General features: G+C 51.9%; 1 protein-coding gene across 3 annotated transcripts in view; it reads right to left on the bottom strand.

Moving 5' to 3' along the window:
• Window positions 1–15,146: 15,146 nt before the first annotated feature.
• LOC113198421 (steryl-sulfatase) overlaps window positions 15,147–17,089 on the bottom strand; it is an 81,712-nt gene continuing 79,769 nt past the window's right edge. For all 3 annotated transcript variants that reach the window (XM_077793895.1, XM_026411144.2, XM_026411146.2), the window contains one exon: window positions 15,147–16,052. In XM_077793895.1, coding sequence (XP_077650021.1) covers window positions 15,673–16,052 — 380 coding nt within the window. In that variant the 3' untranslated portion in view covers window positions 15,147–15,672. The remainder of the gene's footprint in view (window positions 16,053–17,089) is intronic.

Here is a 17,089-nt window from a genome sequence, read left to right on the forward strand (position 1 = left end):
ACTTGTCTGTTAGACCTCATCCTAGCTGGCTCCGTTAAGGACACCCAAGGTCAGGGGTCTGCAGAGTGTCCCTGTGTCCCGTGTGCGTGTTTACACTGATCAGGATGTAAACAAACAAACAAACAAAATGGGTCTGTGTAGCATCCTGAGCTAGAGAATTCAGCAATTTCTTGGATGGAGAGGAATGAGAACTCAAATGGATAAAATCAGAAGGGATTGGTCCATGTCCTTGCACTCCCCAACTGACCTTTATCAGGGCATAATAATAGCAGGTGGATCGACAAAGTCTACCCATGGCATATTTTCCATGGACTTCAATGGAGCATGTTATGTATCTCCGACTTCCGGGAGAGGCTCACGATACCAGCAGGACAAGAATCCAGCCATGTAAAGACTTTGCAAGAAAAAGAGACTGTAGTGGGTTTTTTTTTGTGTGTGTGTGGCTTCTGGTGGAAACCAAGACTCCTGAAGGTATGCAGAGTAATGAAGAAATGCAATTTGAAAATGCTCTTCCAGGCTCACCAGTGACTCTGTGCCCGCGTGCTGGGTTGAGGAGCAGGCTTAGGAGGAGCCCAGCATAGACGAATCTATTTGTTTTCTGCTAAAGAAAAACTCTTGGAGCTTGCTTTCTCACCTCTCCATCTCCCCCCCTCTTTTATCCTCCTCCCAACCTCCCTCTCTCTTCCCCTGCCCCATGCGCCCATCTTTTCCTTACCCACCCATTAGATGAAACCTTCTGAACTCCAACTGGGCTGAGTTGACACAGGCTATGACTGACACAGGGTTCCCTCTCCAAGTGAACAACTAACTCCATCGGCACAAACAGCACTTTGCTAATAGATGGGAGAAAAAACACCGCTGCATGAAAGGGCAGGCGGTCGCCGGAGTTTTCCCCCAGCACGTGAAAAACCCTTCAATCATGCCACTCTGATCTTCGATCCTTGGGCCCCGACCACGCCGTCTTCCCTTCATTCATTCTCCAGGCGTTAAGCAGCTGCCAGTGATGAAGTCAAAAACCCTTCACTCTAATCAACCCGAGTGGTGGGAATCGACGGGATTCTCCACGGACCTTGGAGACCATGAATATTAAGGAGACTCACTTTGAAATCATCAATGTCAAAAATAAAAAAAAATAAAGACTGTGAGGTCCGACTTTCATGCCAACCTGTGGATCTCAGCACCTGCACTGCCAAGAGGAATTCTGAGCCCAAATGGGGATCCGAGACGGCGGGTCGAGATGCTTCTGGGAACAGGAGGTCGAGGGAGTCTTCGGAAGAAGAGGTATTGATGGAGAATGGACCGTGTCCTGGGCGCTTGGCCATGCGACACTGATGCCCGCTACCAACGTTGTCGTACAGGCAGGTGGCAATCATTCAGATCTGGCCATTGAGGAAGGTGAGATTTTTAACAGATGAAGTTAAGCCCATCGGATTGGACAGCGAGAATATGACTAAATACGAGTTTGAAGGAGAGATTCTATAGCTCAGTCTCCTTGACCCTACATCTGGGGCCCTTCCTGAGCCAGTGTGCACAAGACACCTGTCTTGGGGAAAAATGGCGGCACTGGGGGCCGGGAGAGGATATAAGAATGTCTGGTGTCACACCATCTACCTTCCCCCCGACAATGACCAACCATCTGATTGTTAGTTCCTCTCCTTCCACAAGCTCAGAGAAGCCCAGGGAGAATATTCTAGCTAAGGAGAAAGGGATGTGGTAGCAGGGCAAAGTGTGCGTTTCAGGAAGCCAGGGCCAGAGCAGAGTGGGAAGCAAGGCCCAAAGCTCTCTGTGTCTGGTCATCAGTTGCCTCCAGCTGTATGCACATCAGTACAGAATGGGGAAGCCAGAAAGGGCCGTGTGGACTCCCCTCTGCTGGATCTGCTTGGGTGACATGGTGGAGTCCAGCTCCTATTTTCCCATGAGCGGGTGGATCCTGAATCCCACGGAGCTCTTTGACCCGGCCCTATGAAAAACCCAAACTGTCACGAAAAGGCACACCCAAGGACAAATGTGTAAGACCAAGGGGAAAAAAGAAAAAAAAAAACCCATCTCATTAGTATGAGAAAGAGCTCCATCATTTCATTAAAAATTAGATGACTGAGTCTCACGGTTTGACACATATTTATTGCAATTAATTTCAATTACGAAAAACAAGTGTAAATGGCTGTGTAGACATACAGTGAGCCGGGAAGCTTGTCTGAGATCATTAGACACGATATCCATGTAGGAATATTCGTCTAGCCTCGTGGACGGTGAATCAGACCTTCCCGACAATCACTTCGGTCGGGTGGAAGTCATGGTGTGGCGCTTCTCCAGTTAAATATGCCATTAAGGATTCTGATTCATTCCGACATGCAGATGGGGGTGTGTTTTTTTTCCCCCTTGGGTTAAGAAAATTAATAATGCATCAGAATTACAGAAACCAAACCAAGGCGCCCGCTGCCATCGCTCCCTCTCTTTCATCTCCTCTCAGAACTCGGTGCACCACGCAAGACGTGGGGAAGCAGGCCACCACGGGGAGAGGTCCCGGCCATGAATATTCAAGGTGGATCGCAGCACATCTATCTTGCATTTGAGATCTAAACTTTCCTGGTGCAAATGAAAGGTTTATGATAGGCGGGTTGGAAGCAACCACTTTCTTCTTTTTCTTTTGAAGGTTCCGGATACACAGGCTGTTAGAGGGTCGTCAAGGAATTTGGGGTACGGAAGGTATGTTGATGGTCCTGAGCTGGTGGGTCCAACCCCGATCCCCTCCCTGAAGCTCATGTATGAAGCAATGTTCAGAGGGGAAAGGATGGTCTAGAATGTACAACGTATTCCACCTGTATCACGAACGAAATAATTTGTCCAATATCACTCCCCAGCACTACCCCCCTCTCCATCTCCCCCTCTTGGCTTTACTCATCTCCCTTTGATTTTCATGAGATCCCTGACCTCCCACTTTCTTCTCCTTTCACCTCTCCAACTTCCATATATGAGAGAAAACATACAACCCTTGACCTTCTGAGTTTGACTTATTTCACTTAACGCGATGGCCTCGAGTTCCATCCATTCTCCTGCAAATGGCATCATTTCATTCTTCTTCATGGCTGAGTAATACTCCACGGTGTATATATAGACCCCATTTTCTTTATCCATTCATCCACTGATGGACTCCTAGGCTGGTTCCATAGTTTGGCTACTGTGAATTGTGCTGCTATAAACACGGGTGTGCATGGATCGCTCTAGTATTGTGACGTTAATTCTTTAGAATAAATACAAAGGAGGGTTACAGTCATAATGGTGGTACTAATTCACAGTCCCAACAACAGGGTACACGTGCTCCTTTTCCTCCCCATCCTCTCTGGCATCGGTTATTATTTGTATTCACGATGACCGCATTTGTATTCACGATGACCGCCATTTTGGCTGGGGTGAGAGACATCTCCGCCGTGGATTTTGGACCGGCGTTTGTCCAGTTGCTCATGGTGTTGGACATTTTTTTACGTATCTCCATTAGCCCTTTGCATGGATTCTTTGAGAATCGTCTGTTTTGTTCCTTGGCCCGTTTATGAATTGGGTCTTTGATTTTTTGGGGGGTGTAAACTTTTTTGATTTCTTTTCATGTTCTAGACATTAGTCCTCGGTCCCAAGAGGAGCTAGCAGACAGGTTCTCCCGTTCTGCACGTTCTTTTTTCCACGCACCTGATTGTTTCCTTGGCTGTGCAGAAGCTTTTTAATTTGATGTCATACCATTTATTAACTCTTGTAGGCAACAAGCGTGTGAAATCACTGCTACATTTTAGGCTGTTTCCGTGTGCAAACCTCAGTGGTAAAAGAGCAATTAAGAGAAAACTTGCTCTCAAGTCTCTCTGTTCTTCATTTAATTCTCATTTCGGCTTCTATTAATCCCTCTCTCTACAACTGTTTTTATTTGCAATTGCTCGTGTGGCCTGCAGTACGTGTTCCAATAAGCTTTTCAAGGTGTGTTTGCATAAAATCGAATCGAAAGCTTCCGTCGATGAGTTTTATTTCCCATCGGTCTCCTTGCTTTTGTGAAAACAAGGATTTTTTTTTTTTTTTGCCATCTCTGCGGGGCTCTTACGCTGAACCGTACATCTTTCTTCCCAGCGTGATGAGATTGTGCATGTTCCTTTAATTTGTGTTTCACGGCACCAGGGAAGCGGTTAGCTCAGGAGGGCTCTGATCTTCTGAAACCGTGAGCCATAATAAACCTGAACCTTTCCTCCTTTTCAGTTGTCTTCTCTCGGGTGTTTTGTCACAGTGTCAGAGAGCTGTCTGCCACACCCGTATTAAATTTCTTTCTAAGTTGGAAAGTTTTGCTTTGTTTTTCGTGTGCACAGAACTGATTGTAGGAAAAAATGTGCAATGCTTCACATGAGGGTCCCCCGAGCCCTATGTGTTGCAGGCATTGTCACCAACGATTGGTTTCCACTGTGGGGAGGCTGTGGAACCTCTTAGAGGTCAGGACAAACGGCAGGCCCTTAGATCATTAGAGCTGTTACCAGGGGATTGCGGGACCCCAGTCTCTTCCTCTTCCTCTTTGCTTCCTGGCTCCCCTATTCAATCCCACCAAGCACAAAGGCCATGGGGCCTCTTGATCATGGAGCGGAAATTTCAAAACTGTGAATCAGAGAACCCTTTTGTCTTCATACGTTTATTGTCTCAGGCGTTTCTTATAGTAATGGGAAGCTGACGAACACACAAGGCTTAACTGAAGAGGAAATATAAGGAGTCTAGCTGAGATCCACATTAAGTAGCTGTCATCTATCATGACTTTCTGTTAAAGGATCACGTAGTCATGCGGGTTGTTATAGTACAGTGTAGCAATTTGCAGAGTGCGGAACCCAGCCTCCTGGGAGATATTCCACCGGCTAGTCAAGAACTCCTCTATTTTCTTCATAACGCTGAGATGTCCTTTTCCTTTTTCACTTGTTAAAAAATGGTGTTGAAGGTGTAAAATCTGCGGTACTTCAAATTCCTGGTGCCATCACAGCAATCAAGACAGCGGCCCCAAGATACGCTAGTAAGTGTTCACGACCATGTTTGTGCAGTCAATCAATGCCAGTTCCACTTAAGAATGCTGTTTTGGGAGCTGTAGAAATTATTATTTTTCTTAAATATCTCTTAAGAACATGTCTTTGGAGTATTCTTTTTTGGGGGGAGGTTACCCAGGATTGAATTCAGGGGCACTCGACCCCAGAGTCACATCCCCAGCCCTATTTTGTATTTTATTTAGAGACAGGGTCTCACTGAGTTGCTCGGCCTCATTTTGGGTGAGGCTAGCTTTGAACTCACGATCCTCCTGCCTCAGCCTCCCAAGGTGCTGGGTTTACAGGCGTGGGCCACTGCCCCCTGCCAAATATAGGTTGCATTTTAATTTTATAAGTTGAGGAGTAGACAGGCAGCATTGTGGGCCTCTAGGATATGCCTTGATTATTTATCCCAAGATGACTAATTTTAAACTTTCACTTATTCTCTCTCCATTTGTCAAAATGTCAGCCTCTCCATCTAATTTGTGAGGACATGTGGGGGGGGGGGTGGAAGGGGTGTTCCTGGGGGTGGAACCCAGGTTGTCACACATTACTCGGCAAGTGCTCCACCACTAACTACATCCCCAGTCTTTTAATGTTTTATTTTGAGACAGAGTCTCTCAGAGTTGCCCAGGCTGGCCTCAACTCTGTGGGCCTCCTGCCTCAGCCTCCTGAATAGTCTGCCATGTTGGAATTCTGCAAAAGGGTCCATTGATAATGTGTCTGCCAACAACCCCCTCAGCTCTGTCCCCCATCAGACTTTCGCACAAGACCCCAGCCCTGGAGGTACGGGGCCAGATTCTGCAAGGTGATCAGGGTACATTTTTCCAAGCCCGCGTGATCGATCGTGGACGGTGGGTGACGTATTCGTCAATAAGCCCCGGTAATGAAATCCTGCCAAAGGTAGATGTCAGGCGACATTAATAAGCACCGTGTTTCCTAATACCTGGAAGGAGGCCAGTGAGTGGGAATCACTTCACAGAGCTAGCATTTTGTATTTTGCACAATTTGGCAGACTCTCGGGGTGGGTCGAATCCCCCCCCACCCCACTGATTTTCCACACCATCGTCAACTTCTGAACATGTGCCTGTTCCACGTGCAAATGGATCGAAGGCTGTGGATCCGGATGGCATAGACCTTATTTTGAATTAAATTCTAGTGGGAACTTGCAGTTTCGTGAAAAGCTTTAGAGCTAATGGTTTTCTCCAGCTGGTGGGGAAGGGAAAGTCTGAGATATTCAAAGCCAGTGAGATAACGCAAGGTGTGCAATTTCACATTGTGACCTTCAAAATAATCAAATTTATAGCAGGAAAAGGAGAAGATTCATTGCGGACAACAGAATCTATTACACGGAGCCAAGGTTCGGAAATGGGTAGGATCTTTAGACTTTGAAAAAGTGGGCACAGGCAAGAGAAGGTCGGGCCGTGAGTGTCTGGAAAGAAAGTTCTAGCCTTCGTCCCGCGGAGCATTTGAGAGTTCAGAGGAAGCACGATCCGTCAGGTAGATCAGAGACGACGTGACCCTCGACCAGGAGAGGAAACTTTGCAATCAATAAAAGTTCAGGAGACATTTCTAAAGTCGAATGAGAAGACGTCGATAAAAATCGAATGAAAAAGTTGGGAAGGAAATAGAAGGTGATGTCGATGGGCCGAGGTTAAGCGGGTTGGAAGACGGGAATGCGATTAGCCCAGAGAGGGAGGGTAGGCTGTGCACCCCTGGGGGGAAGGAGGAGGTCTGTTCTTTGGGTTTTGGATGCATTGGGTTTGCAGTGTCCTCAGGGGAACCGTCACGGTGACGGTGACCCCAGGTGAAGATTTTTGGGGTGGTTGCTGTTCTTTGTAGTCACACACGACAGTAGGATGGATTTTGACCTGTCCTCCATACATGGAGTACGAGTCCCATTCCGGTGGTTGTTCCTGATGTGTTCTCTCTGCCTTGGCCTCACGTCCCCAGGTTCCCGGTCTCCAATTCCCAGCGAGAAACCTGCCCCCGCAGCAGCTGCACCTCTGTCCCCCATGTCCGCGGTGGCACCCGGGGGCTCGCCAGCCTGTGGAGGGAGGCATCGTTGCGCTCAGTCCGAAAAGCTCCTTGTGCATTTCACCGGGCGGCAGAGGAGAGCAGGGAAGGACGCTGCCCGGTCCAGAAGTTGGCGTCACCTCCGAGCAGGGGCTTCTGCAAGGACCCTTCTGGAGAGGAGTTCTGGGTCGCACAGTCACCTTGAAGGACATCCACTGCACGCTGCGTGCCCTGCAATTCACGACTCTTTCCTGTCCCCGTTTACTGGATGCTGGAGCATTTTACAAGGTGCCTCGGAGTCCAGAAGGAAGACGGAGGACCCCCCATCTGTCCTCCAAGACATGGCACCCGTGTCACTTCAACCCACCGCAGCCCGCTGACGGCAGCCGCTGCCCCGGAACCCACCCACTGACCCTCCTAACTGACACACCTGGAACTGGCCTCCTGACCGGTGGGTGCGGGGGGCTCCCTCCGTCCAAGGGCTGGCCGCAGGGAAGCTGCTGCCCAGGGTCACAGTGTCTCCATCCCCCGCAAGAAACAGGAAACCACTGCGGAGACGCTGCTGTCCCCCGGCCGGGGACACCCAGGCCACTCCTGGACCTCCTTCACCTTGGAACCTCGGAGGGCGCTCCCCGAGACCCAGGAGCATTGCTGCCTCTGGCAGAGCCGTGTGCCGACGCGACAGGTTTCTGTTCCCCCTTGGGATAAAACACAGGTGACTTGCCTCCTGGGGGACAGGTGCGCCGACGGGTGTCCATGGGACAGCCTTGTGCCCTTAGGGACGCCTCCTCCCCCGACGCAGCTGACCCCCCAGGCTCTGGACAGCCACCAGGAGACGCCCCTGAAGTCTAACTTCTGAGACAGGGTTCAGCCTCCTTCTTAAAACCGGGCTGCGTTTGCCTGCGCCACCGGGGCGTCCAGGGCCACCCTCCTCGGTCACTCAGATGCACACTCACACACACACACACACACTCACATTCACACACACTCACACACACACACTCACACATACTCACTCGCACACACATTAACACACACTCACATTAACACACTCACACAGTCACACACTCATACACACTCAGATGCACACTCAAACACACATCCACACACTCACATTAACACACACTTACACACACTCACACAGTCACACACTCATACACACTCAGATGCACACTCAAACACACATTCACACACTCACATTCACACATACTTATACACACTCTCACACACACTCACACACACTCACATGCACACTCAGATGCACACTCACACACACTCACTTACACTAACACACTCACACACACAACACATACTCACACACACAACACTCACACACTCACACACACTCTCACACACTCTCACACAACTCTCACATACACACACTATCTCACACACACACACCTTCTCACACTCACACACACTCAGACACACACTTTCACACACGCACACTCACACACACTCATACACACAACACACTCACACTCACACTCACACACACTCAAACACACACACACCTTCACACACTCACACTCACAATACTCACACACACTCACACACACATTCACACACTCACACACCTTCACACACTCACGCTCACATACACTCACACACACTCACACACACATTCACACACTCACACACCTTCACACACTCACGCTCACATACACTCAGACACACACACCTTCACACACACAACACACACACTTACACACTCTCACAATACACACACACTCACATTCACACACACTCACACACACATTCAGATGCACACTCACACACACGCACACTCACACACACTCATACACACAACACACTCACACTCACACACACACACACGTGCATTCAGGGATGTGCAATTGCTAGGCTGTAAAGCACACTCTCACCCTCTCTCTCTGTTGGACTCTCTCCACCTCCTGCCCAGAACCTCTTGGCGTCTTACCACCTGCCGAGCTCCCTGTCCTCAGGTGACAGACACCTACATTTTTTTTTGTTTTAAATTGAGAAAACGGTGGCTCCGGCGTGGCCAGGAGAGCAGGATGGTGTCACGTCAGCAAGACGGTGACGGGTGGGTGGCATGCGTGTCAGGAAAGTGGGGGAGAGGGGCTGCCCACGGGGACCAGACCCACTCTGCGTTTCCTTCATAATTAAGGAATTTACAAAATCGCAGCACGCAGCGGCCGGCTCAGGAACCCACCTCCCAACCTCCTTGGTGGCTGGACTGGGTCCTGTGGCTGCTTTCCAGCCCATGAGCTCCAAGAGGCCCGCGTTCTCCCTGTACCAAAATGGGCCCACGGATGAGGCGAGCTCTTCCCGTTCCCCTCATGTTCCCCCCTCTGCAAAGTACCACGTGGGTCTAGGACGTCCATGAATCTCACACTCCAGAAGCAGACCCTCAAGAGAGTACGACTTTTAACAGGCAATGGAGGCTCTGACCTCAGGAGTGGATTAATCCACCAAGTGGATTAATCCATTTATCGCTGAATGGACCTCTGGTGAAGGAACCAAAGTGGGTTTGGAATATCCAATGCCCTCCACCTCCTTTCTCCTGGATCCAGGTCTCTGTGAATTCCCTTCGCACCACAGCTTTGTGGGCCGCCCCCAGAATGTTCCGGAGCTCAGTGGCTGAGTTCACCAAGAGTCAGACACCACAGGGGACTTGGAAAGAGTCGTCCACTTAAGAGAAACGCCGTCGTGTTCTTCTTGGAGAAGAGGGACCTTGGGTGAGGTGAGGGACCTAGCCACGTGGACATGTAAGGGGGCACACCCATCTGAGCTAATGGCACGTTCAAAAGCCTGGAGGCTCCGTGTCCTGGTTACCTTGCACAGTGCTGAGACCAAACGGCCTCACAAGAACATCTTAGGGGAGGAGAAGTGGATCTGGGGCTCACGGTGTCCGAGGTCCAGTCCCTGGTGGCCGACTCCATGGCTCTGGCCCAAGGGGAGCAGAACAAGATGGCGGCAGGGCCTGGAGGAGGAGAGCCGCTCAGGACAGGGCACCAGGGAGCAGAGAGAGCTCTGCTCACCAGGGACAGTACAGAGACCCCAAAGGCACAGCCCAGGGACCCCCTCCTCCAGCCACACCCCACCTGCTGCCGTCACCACCCAGTGAGTCCATTCAAGTGGATTAATCCACTATTAGTTGAAGGCTCTGATAACCCAATCATTTCACCTCTGAACGTTCTTGCACCGTCTCAGAGATGAGTTTTTGCTGGATGCTTCCCGTCTAGACCATCAACAGTATGCTTGCTGGGAAGTGGCTCCCGGAACTCCAATCCCTCTGCCTTCTCTCCTTGCCTCTTGGCCTCCATGAAGTGAGCCTCTTCTTCCACCCGTGTTCCCACCATAACGTGCATTCCGAAAGCAGCAGATCGTAGAAGGGATCCTCCAGCACTGTGAGATAAGTCAACCTTTTATCTTGATAAGCTGATGGCCTTAGGTATTTTGTTACAGTAGCACAACATAGACAGTCTCTCTGATTTTGGCTGTCTCCAGTGACGGCCTCAACATCTCCAAGGACTCTAATAGCCCAGGGGACCACCCGGAGCCACAGATTAACGTTCTCCTACTTCTTCTCCTGATTTCCAGACTGTGGTTCAGAGGTCAGGGCCGAGGTCCTCAGAGTAGCGTGAAACAGGGCTTGCAAAAGCCCTACCAACTTGACCTCTTTGGATGGAACTTTCTGGAACCCCTGTTTCTGAAATCCTCTTCCATTTTGCCAGGTGCATTTGAGTCGTTGCCTTTAAAAATAAAAATAAAAAATCTGTGCCACTCCGCAAGTCAGAACACAATGGCTGTTTCCTATTCTGGGCTCTCAGTTTTGCCTGAAATAGATCAGGAAAGCGGTCGGAATAACCTCGTTTCCCAGTACCGACTTCCGGAGGAAGAAACACCAAGGGTTGACGGTGTGGGATGAGGGGTGCTGGGGAGGAGGACGGGGTAATGATTCAGGTCGGAGCAGGGTGTAGGGCTGAGGTAGAACCCTGTTCGACTGATATGTAATTCTGTCTGTCCCTGGGGTAGGCACGAATGTGGCAGGAGTGGCTGATTCCACTTCCTGGGCTGCACTGTGTGGTTGTTAGGTTAGGATTGGCTCAAATGTGGAAGGACAGGCACCCACCAGCTGGATGGAGAGAACGGAGCGCTGGGGGCTCTTCTGAGTGGGCACAGAAGACCACCAGGCTTCTCGAGGGCCCTTTGATGGAAGGGAGTTACCACATTCTGTGCAAACGGCGGGTGCGTGCGTGTGGGCACACCTTGCTGGATTTGCAGAAGCTCTGCCTTTACCATCTTCATGGTTTTGCTATCGATTCTATGGACAAGAGGATTTTCACGGGTCTCTGCGCAGCCCCCATTGATTTCCGGTTGTGAGAGCTGCTAAAATTTTAATGTGGGGATGTAGACGGTAAAACCAAACAGGGACCCCGTCCACCCTGTCCACCCGTGCACGGTTGTATCTGTGACAGACCCAGGCAGAAACCTGCTGCACATTTGCATGGGGTGGGGCGGGGGGACTATCCAGTTCTGCTGAATTTGAAACCCCTTGAATTGCAACCTTGGGGACCATCCTGGATCAATTTCCTGCAGAATGCAAAAGCCACACATTGAGAGGCCCTGCCAGTCCCTATATTCCTGACGACCCACAATAACCCTGGTCCCCCAGCTGCTCACGGACCTGACACAGGTGCTGCATCTGAGCTCAGCCTAGATGGGAGAAATCCTTCCACCGATTTCCCACAAGCCACAGTTCTACAACTTGGGTACTGCATGGAGCCGTTGCATGTTGAGATTTTTTTTTGTTTTTGGACACAACACAGCAGTAATATCTACGATCGAGGTCGTTCTTAAATCCACCACCGTTACAATTCACTCCTTAAAAATACTGATGCCGTAATAATGTCTCTCTCCACGGGTGCTGGACTTTCACAAAAATAGAGATGCTCAAAAGAAGCATATTTGCACGGCGATGGATGCAGTCCACCTTGAAGCATGCATTGCAAGTCTCCACTTCTGCGCAAGAATGAGGAGGAAACAACTTAGGAACATTGTGGCCGAAGCTGCTGCGGGGTAACACTGTGACCAGTTCTGCAGCTCAGGGCGGAGGTCTTGGGGGGGGTGAGGTTTCCACAGGCGACTGAAAAATCACGTCCTTTGAAGTTGAAAATGATGCACCCACCACCTTTCCTACTATCAGATTTAATACAAAAATGCAGACCGCGGTCTTTCCTATAGATTTGGTCAGTGCTCAACAGAGGCATCCTGCTTTTCGCTATTTAAGGTCTTGGCCACCAGCGAGGACCACACACTGATGGGAGAGCCGGGTTCCATGCTCGAAAGAGCTCTCTGTTTTTCTGCCAAGATTTAAAAAAATATATATATCTAGGGCAATCTGATGAACTCCCTGCTTCGGCCGATCCATATTTTTACATTTCAGGAAAATTTTCAATGACCAAGCAGGGGTGGCGTGAATCCAGGAGGCCACGCGGCTTTTTCTCCTCCCGCACTGGGAGCATTCTGCAATTGGGATATTGCAACCGTCAGGAGGATTTGGATGGGCCATGGACGCACAGAGGACCGGTCCAGCTGTATACAGCGGCTCAAGGTTTGGAGATGCTTGGGCAATGCCAAGTCTCGGTGGCATTCACAGGGCAGAGCCTTGGCAAGCATTATTTAGCCGTCGCCTCATTTTCTGGAAAGAGCACTGAGCCACCAATCTGTCAGAGGCACGGTCCCCGCCAGATCTCATCGAGAGCCGACCCAAGGGCATCGTGAAGTCCTCCACTAAACCTCTGCGTCTCCAGAACGGATTCTTTTTATTTTTAGCCATTTTCTGCAGAGGAGAGAAGCCCGGAGACCATCTATATATATATTTTTTTTTTGCAGAGAAATATGTATTTTTTTACGCCGCGGTAAGCGGTGAGCTGACACCGGGTCCCTGCGCTCTTTTAGACACACGAGACAGTGAGGGGTGAGGGTCTGAAATTCCGGCCCATGTTTCTGCCCGGGAGCTTAAGTAGCCGTGTGGACAGGGCATTCATCAGGCCCTTGGTGCCGTCCCAGCGGAGCTGCTGCAGGACACACGGTGACAGGGCCATTGTCACCCTGAGACCAGGGGCTCGGGGTCCCTCGGGGAAACATTCCATGTCCTGTTGCCTGGAGGAATCTACACCGTGGTTTTAAAGTTGCCCTTTGAAGCCTTGTCATGGGAAATAAGACTCTACACCATTGTCTTTTTTAATTTTTTTTTTTTTTTTTTAGACATCAGAATTCACTAACTGTGATAGGAGCTAAAAGAAAAAGAAAGGCTGATTCAGATAATAAAAGGTCAGGGTTCACATTCCTGTACCAGACAGCCACACCCCTGACCCCCAGTCTTCTAATGGAAACACCATTTGACCCAGCCATCCCACTCCTCGGTCTATACCCAAAGGACTTAAAATCAGCCCACACTACAGGGACACAGCCACATCCATGTTTATAGCAGCACAATTCACAACAGCTAAACTGTGGAATCAGCCCAGGTGCCCTTCAGTCGATGAATGGATAAAGAAACTGTGGCATATCTACACAATGGAATATTACTTGGCCATGAAGAAGAATGAAATGATGGCATTGGCAGGTAAATGGGTGGAGCTGCAGAATATCATGCCAAGTGAAATAAGCCAATCCCAAAAAAACCAAAGGCTGAATGTTTTTTTCTGATCTGCGGATGCTAATTCACAGTAAGAGGGTGGCTAGGGAAGAATAGAGGTACTTTGGATTAGGCAGAGGGGAGCAAATGGAGGGAGGAGTTTGGGGTGGGAGGTATGACTGCAAGACCAATGGGATTCCACATCCCGTACAACCAGCAATATGAGCCATCTCTTATTTCTACCTCTTCTTGGTGGCATCTCGGGTGCTCGGAAAGGTCTTGCTGTCGAGCGGCTCAACGTGACTTAACTTCATGCTTTTAGCAAAACCCGGCCGACACCCCACAGGTAGCTCCCGTGGGTTCCCCCAGCAGCTGACATTCTCCAACTCCCCCCATCCACCTGCAAATGCCACCACCTCATTTTTCTTGATGAGGGTAGCCCCTTCTGAATTGCCGGGGGTAGTTGGTTTTAGCTGTTGCCTGCCCAAGTTCTAAGCCATCTTGTGCACCCGCCACTCCACACGTATATCATCAAGATTCCTTGGAAATAAGTCGTCGTGCCTCGCAGCTCGGCAGAAAGACAGATAATACATCAGGAAAAACACAAAAGCAATGATGCCATCGACAAGTTTGGTCAGGGCTCTCCTGGACGTTAAAATAAAGATCATATTTTGCGCTGTTTGCGGTTTGCAGATTAAATGACTAATCCCTCACCCATCGGGCGCCCGAGGACTCTCCTAAAGCTGGCCAAGTGGCGTCATCCCCCGACAGATATTGTCCCGTCACCAGGGGCTTCCTGGACGCCCACCTGCACCGAAGGTCTCGAGTAAACACCGTTCACCGTGCATCTGAGGGTGGTGAGTCTCCGCCATGGGATAAAACCACACCCAGGTGTTCACACGGGCTTTTTCCTCTGCAGCTCACACCCACAACTGAAGATAACCCCCCCCCCCTCCAGTGTGGACACATCAAGAAGTCACCAAGGGCTGGGTGCCGTGGTCCACACCTGTCATCCCAGCGGCTCAGGAGGCTGAGGCAGGAGGATCGTGAGTTCAAACCCAGCCTCCACCAAAGTGAGGCCGTCAGCCACTCCGGGAGACCCTGTCTCTCAATAAAATACAAAATAGGGCTGGGGACGGAGCTCAGGGGTCGAGTGCCCTGAATTCAATCCCTGGTTCCAAAAGAAAAGAAAAAGGAATCGTCCCCAAGCCTGAAAACAACACAGACTTTCCCCGCGGGTCCTTCTGAACGCTGTTGGAAGGGATCCCCTCAAGTGCAGTATCTCCCTTAGTGCCCTGGGGACCCCAAGGTCCACCGACCAAAGAAACCATGGAACCCAAATGCGATACCATCAACGAAGGAATGGAAATGAGGTTCAGGGAGACTGGTGTCAGGGAAGGACTCGACGACGCGTTCACGGAGGACACCCTGAGCTTTTATGGATCTTTATTTAAATAGTGGGGGGAAGGCGGTCGGCACGTGAACAATACAGGGGGATGTGGATCCATCTCTATGCACATAAATATATAGCACATCTGCGTCTTCCTGTCCATCCGTCTCTCTATATGGACATGGTGAGGGGCGTCCACCCTGGGTTCCATGGGGTCCTCAATGCTCATTTGCCCTCCCATTACCCCCGACTGGACGTCACCACCGAGGGTCCTCCTTGGGACCATGTCCCTTCCAAGTCGGCTCGCGCTGAGGTCTGAGCGGCTCTTGCTACACTCGATCGCTGTCGCCGTCGTCTGCATGTGGCTGATGGCACAGCTTCGGGGGATCGAGGGAAGGACACGTCTGTCCCCCGTGGATGGACCCCAAGTGTTGGCCGTGGGGTGAGTGAGGTGGCTCTGTGCTTTCCGGTGCCTTTGCGGAGCACGGAGGGTCAGGCACGAGTGTCCCCTGCCTCCCGCTCGCAGGACGTGGGTCAGGAGGACGGATGTCCCCCCCTGGCTCCTGCCAACGGTGACGGCGTGGCCCGGGCCCGTCTGTGGCCAGCGGCTAGTTTCTGGCCCCCTGCTCCTGCCCCTGCGGGTGGCACTGGCAGGACAGCCGCGAGGCGGAGGCGCAGCAGACCTGCAGCCAGGGCTTCCACAGGGTGTTCCCCAGGGACAGCTGGTCGGGGACGGCCGCCGACAGGGTCTGGGTGTGGCGGTCGGCGGCCTCCTGCATGGCCCTCAGGATGTCCCAGAAGCGCGGCTCCGTCTCCGGGGTGAGGGGCCTCGTCTCGCCAGGGTCCGTGGACAGGTCGAAGAGCAGGGGCGGTTGGTGGCGGGTGACGTGACCCTCCAGGCAGAAGCACACGTGGGTGTGGAAGCAGCCGTTGGCGCCCTGGGGGTGGAACTTGGGCGTGAAGTAGAAGGCTTTCCAGACAGACGAGCCTGTGGGGGAGAGGACACAGGGTCAGCGCGGCGGACGGCCACCCGCGACTGGGCACAGAGGCAGGGCCACGCTGCAGGGGCTTGGAGAAGCTCAGCGCGAGTCCGTCGGTCAAACTCAGGGGCCCTCGACCCCCGAGCCCCGTCCGCAGCCCTATTTTGCATTTTATTGAGAGACACGGCCTCCCTTTGGTGGAGGCTGGCTTGGAACTCACGATCCTCCTGCCTCAGCCTCCAGAGCTGCTGGGATTCATGGTGTGCCCAGGGGAAACCTGACCTGCGGTGGTTTTGTTTTTATCTGGGGGAGACGCCGTGGCCACCCGGGCGAGCTGCCCGGCCTGAGTCCATCGGGGCTCCCGATGAGACGCCTGCGTCTGAGTCCCTTAGAGGCGCCTGGCCCTTCTGCCTTCCGCCGATGAGGCCGGGTGACAGGCGTCACCCCACAGCCGCCGTCCCTGGGCTCCCAGAAGGGTGCTGGGCAGCAGGTGCCGACCACGGGCCGTTGGCAGAGAAGCCCAGGCCGTGGCCGACCCCCGCGACACCCACGGCGGCTCCCAGAGCTCGTGGTCCACCTCCTCCTGCTTCCCGGGGCGGCTGCGGGACAACTCTGGATGCACAACTCTCCAGGAACAGGACACGGCTCAGGGCTGGGGCTAAGAGCACGGGACTCAAGTCCCCCTGGACCGGAGACCAATCCGACATGATGCTCTACAAACCCAGGGTGCAAACCCGGTGCACGGCGAACACCAGGCACATCACCCTTCTCCCTGCCTGGCCGCTGGGCGTTCACCCCCCACCCACCTCCCCGGGCCCTCCGTGAGCCTGTCCCGGATGCCCAGCTGGGAAATGACCCCTTCTCACCACTCATCTGGCTCTCGAGGAGGTCCCCGGCGTATAATAGATGATCAATAAAAACGTGTTGGGTATCCCGTGGGAAAGACGGCGGTCGGGGCCCCATCCAAGCCGCCACCGTCAGGGATGGAGCCCGCGGAAGAAAGGCCCAGACCTGGTTGCCTGGCAACCGTCCCTGCCTTCATCCC

This window comes from Urocitellus parryii, chromosome X (genome assembly GCF_045843805.1).
Source record: "Urocitellus parryii isolate mUroPar1 chromosome X, mUroPar1.hap1, whole genome shotgun sequence".
Taxonomy (NCBI): domain Eukaryota; kingdom Metazoa; phylum Chordata; class Mammalia; order Rodentia; family Sciuridae; genus Urocitellus; species Urocitellus parryii.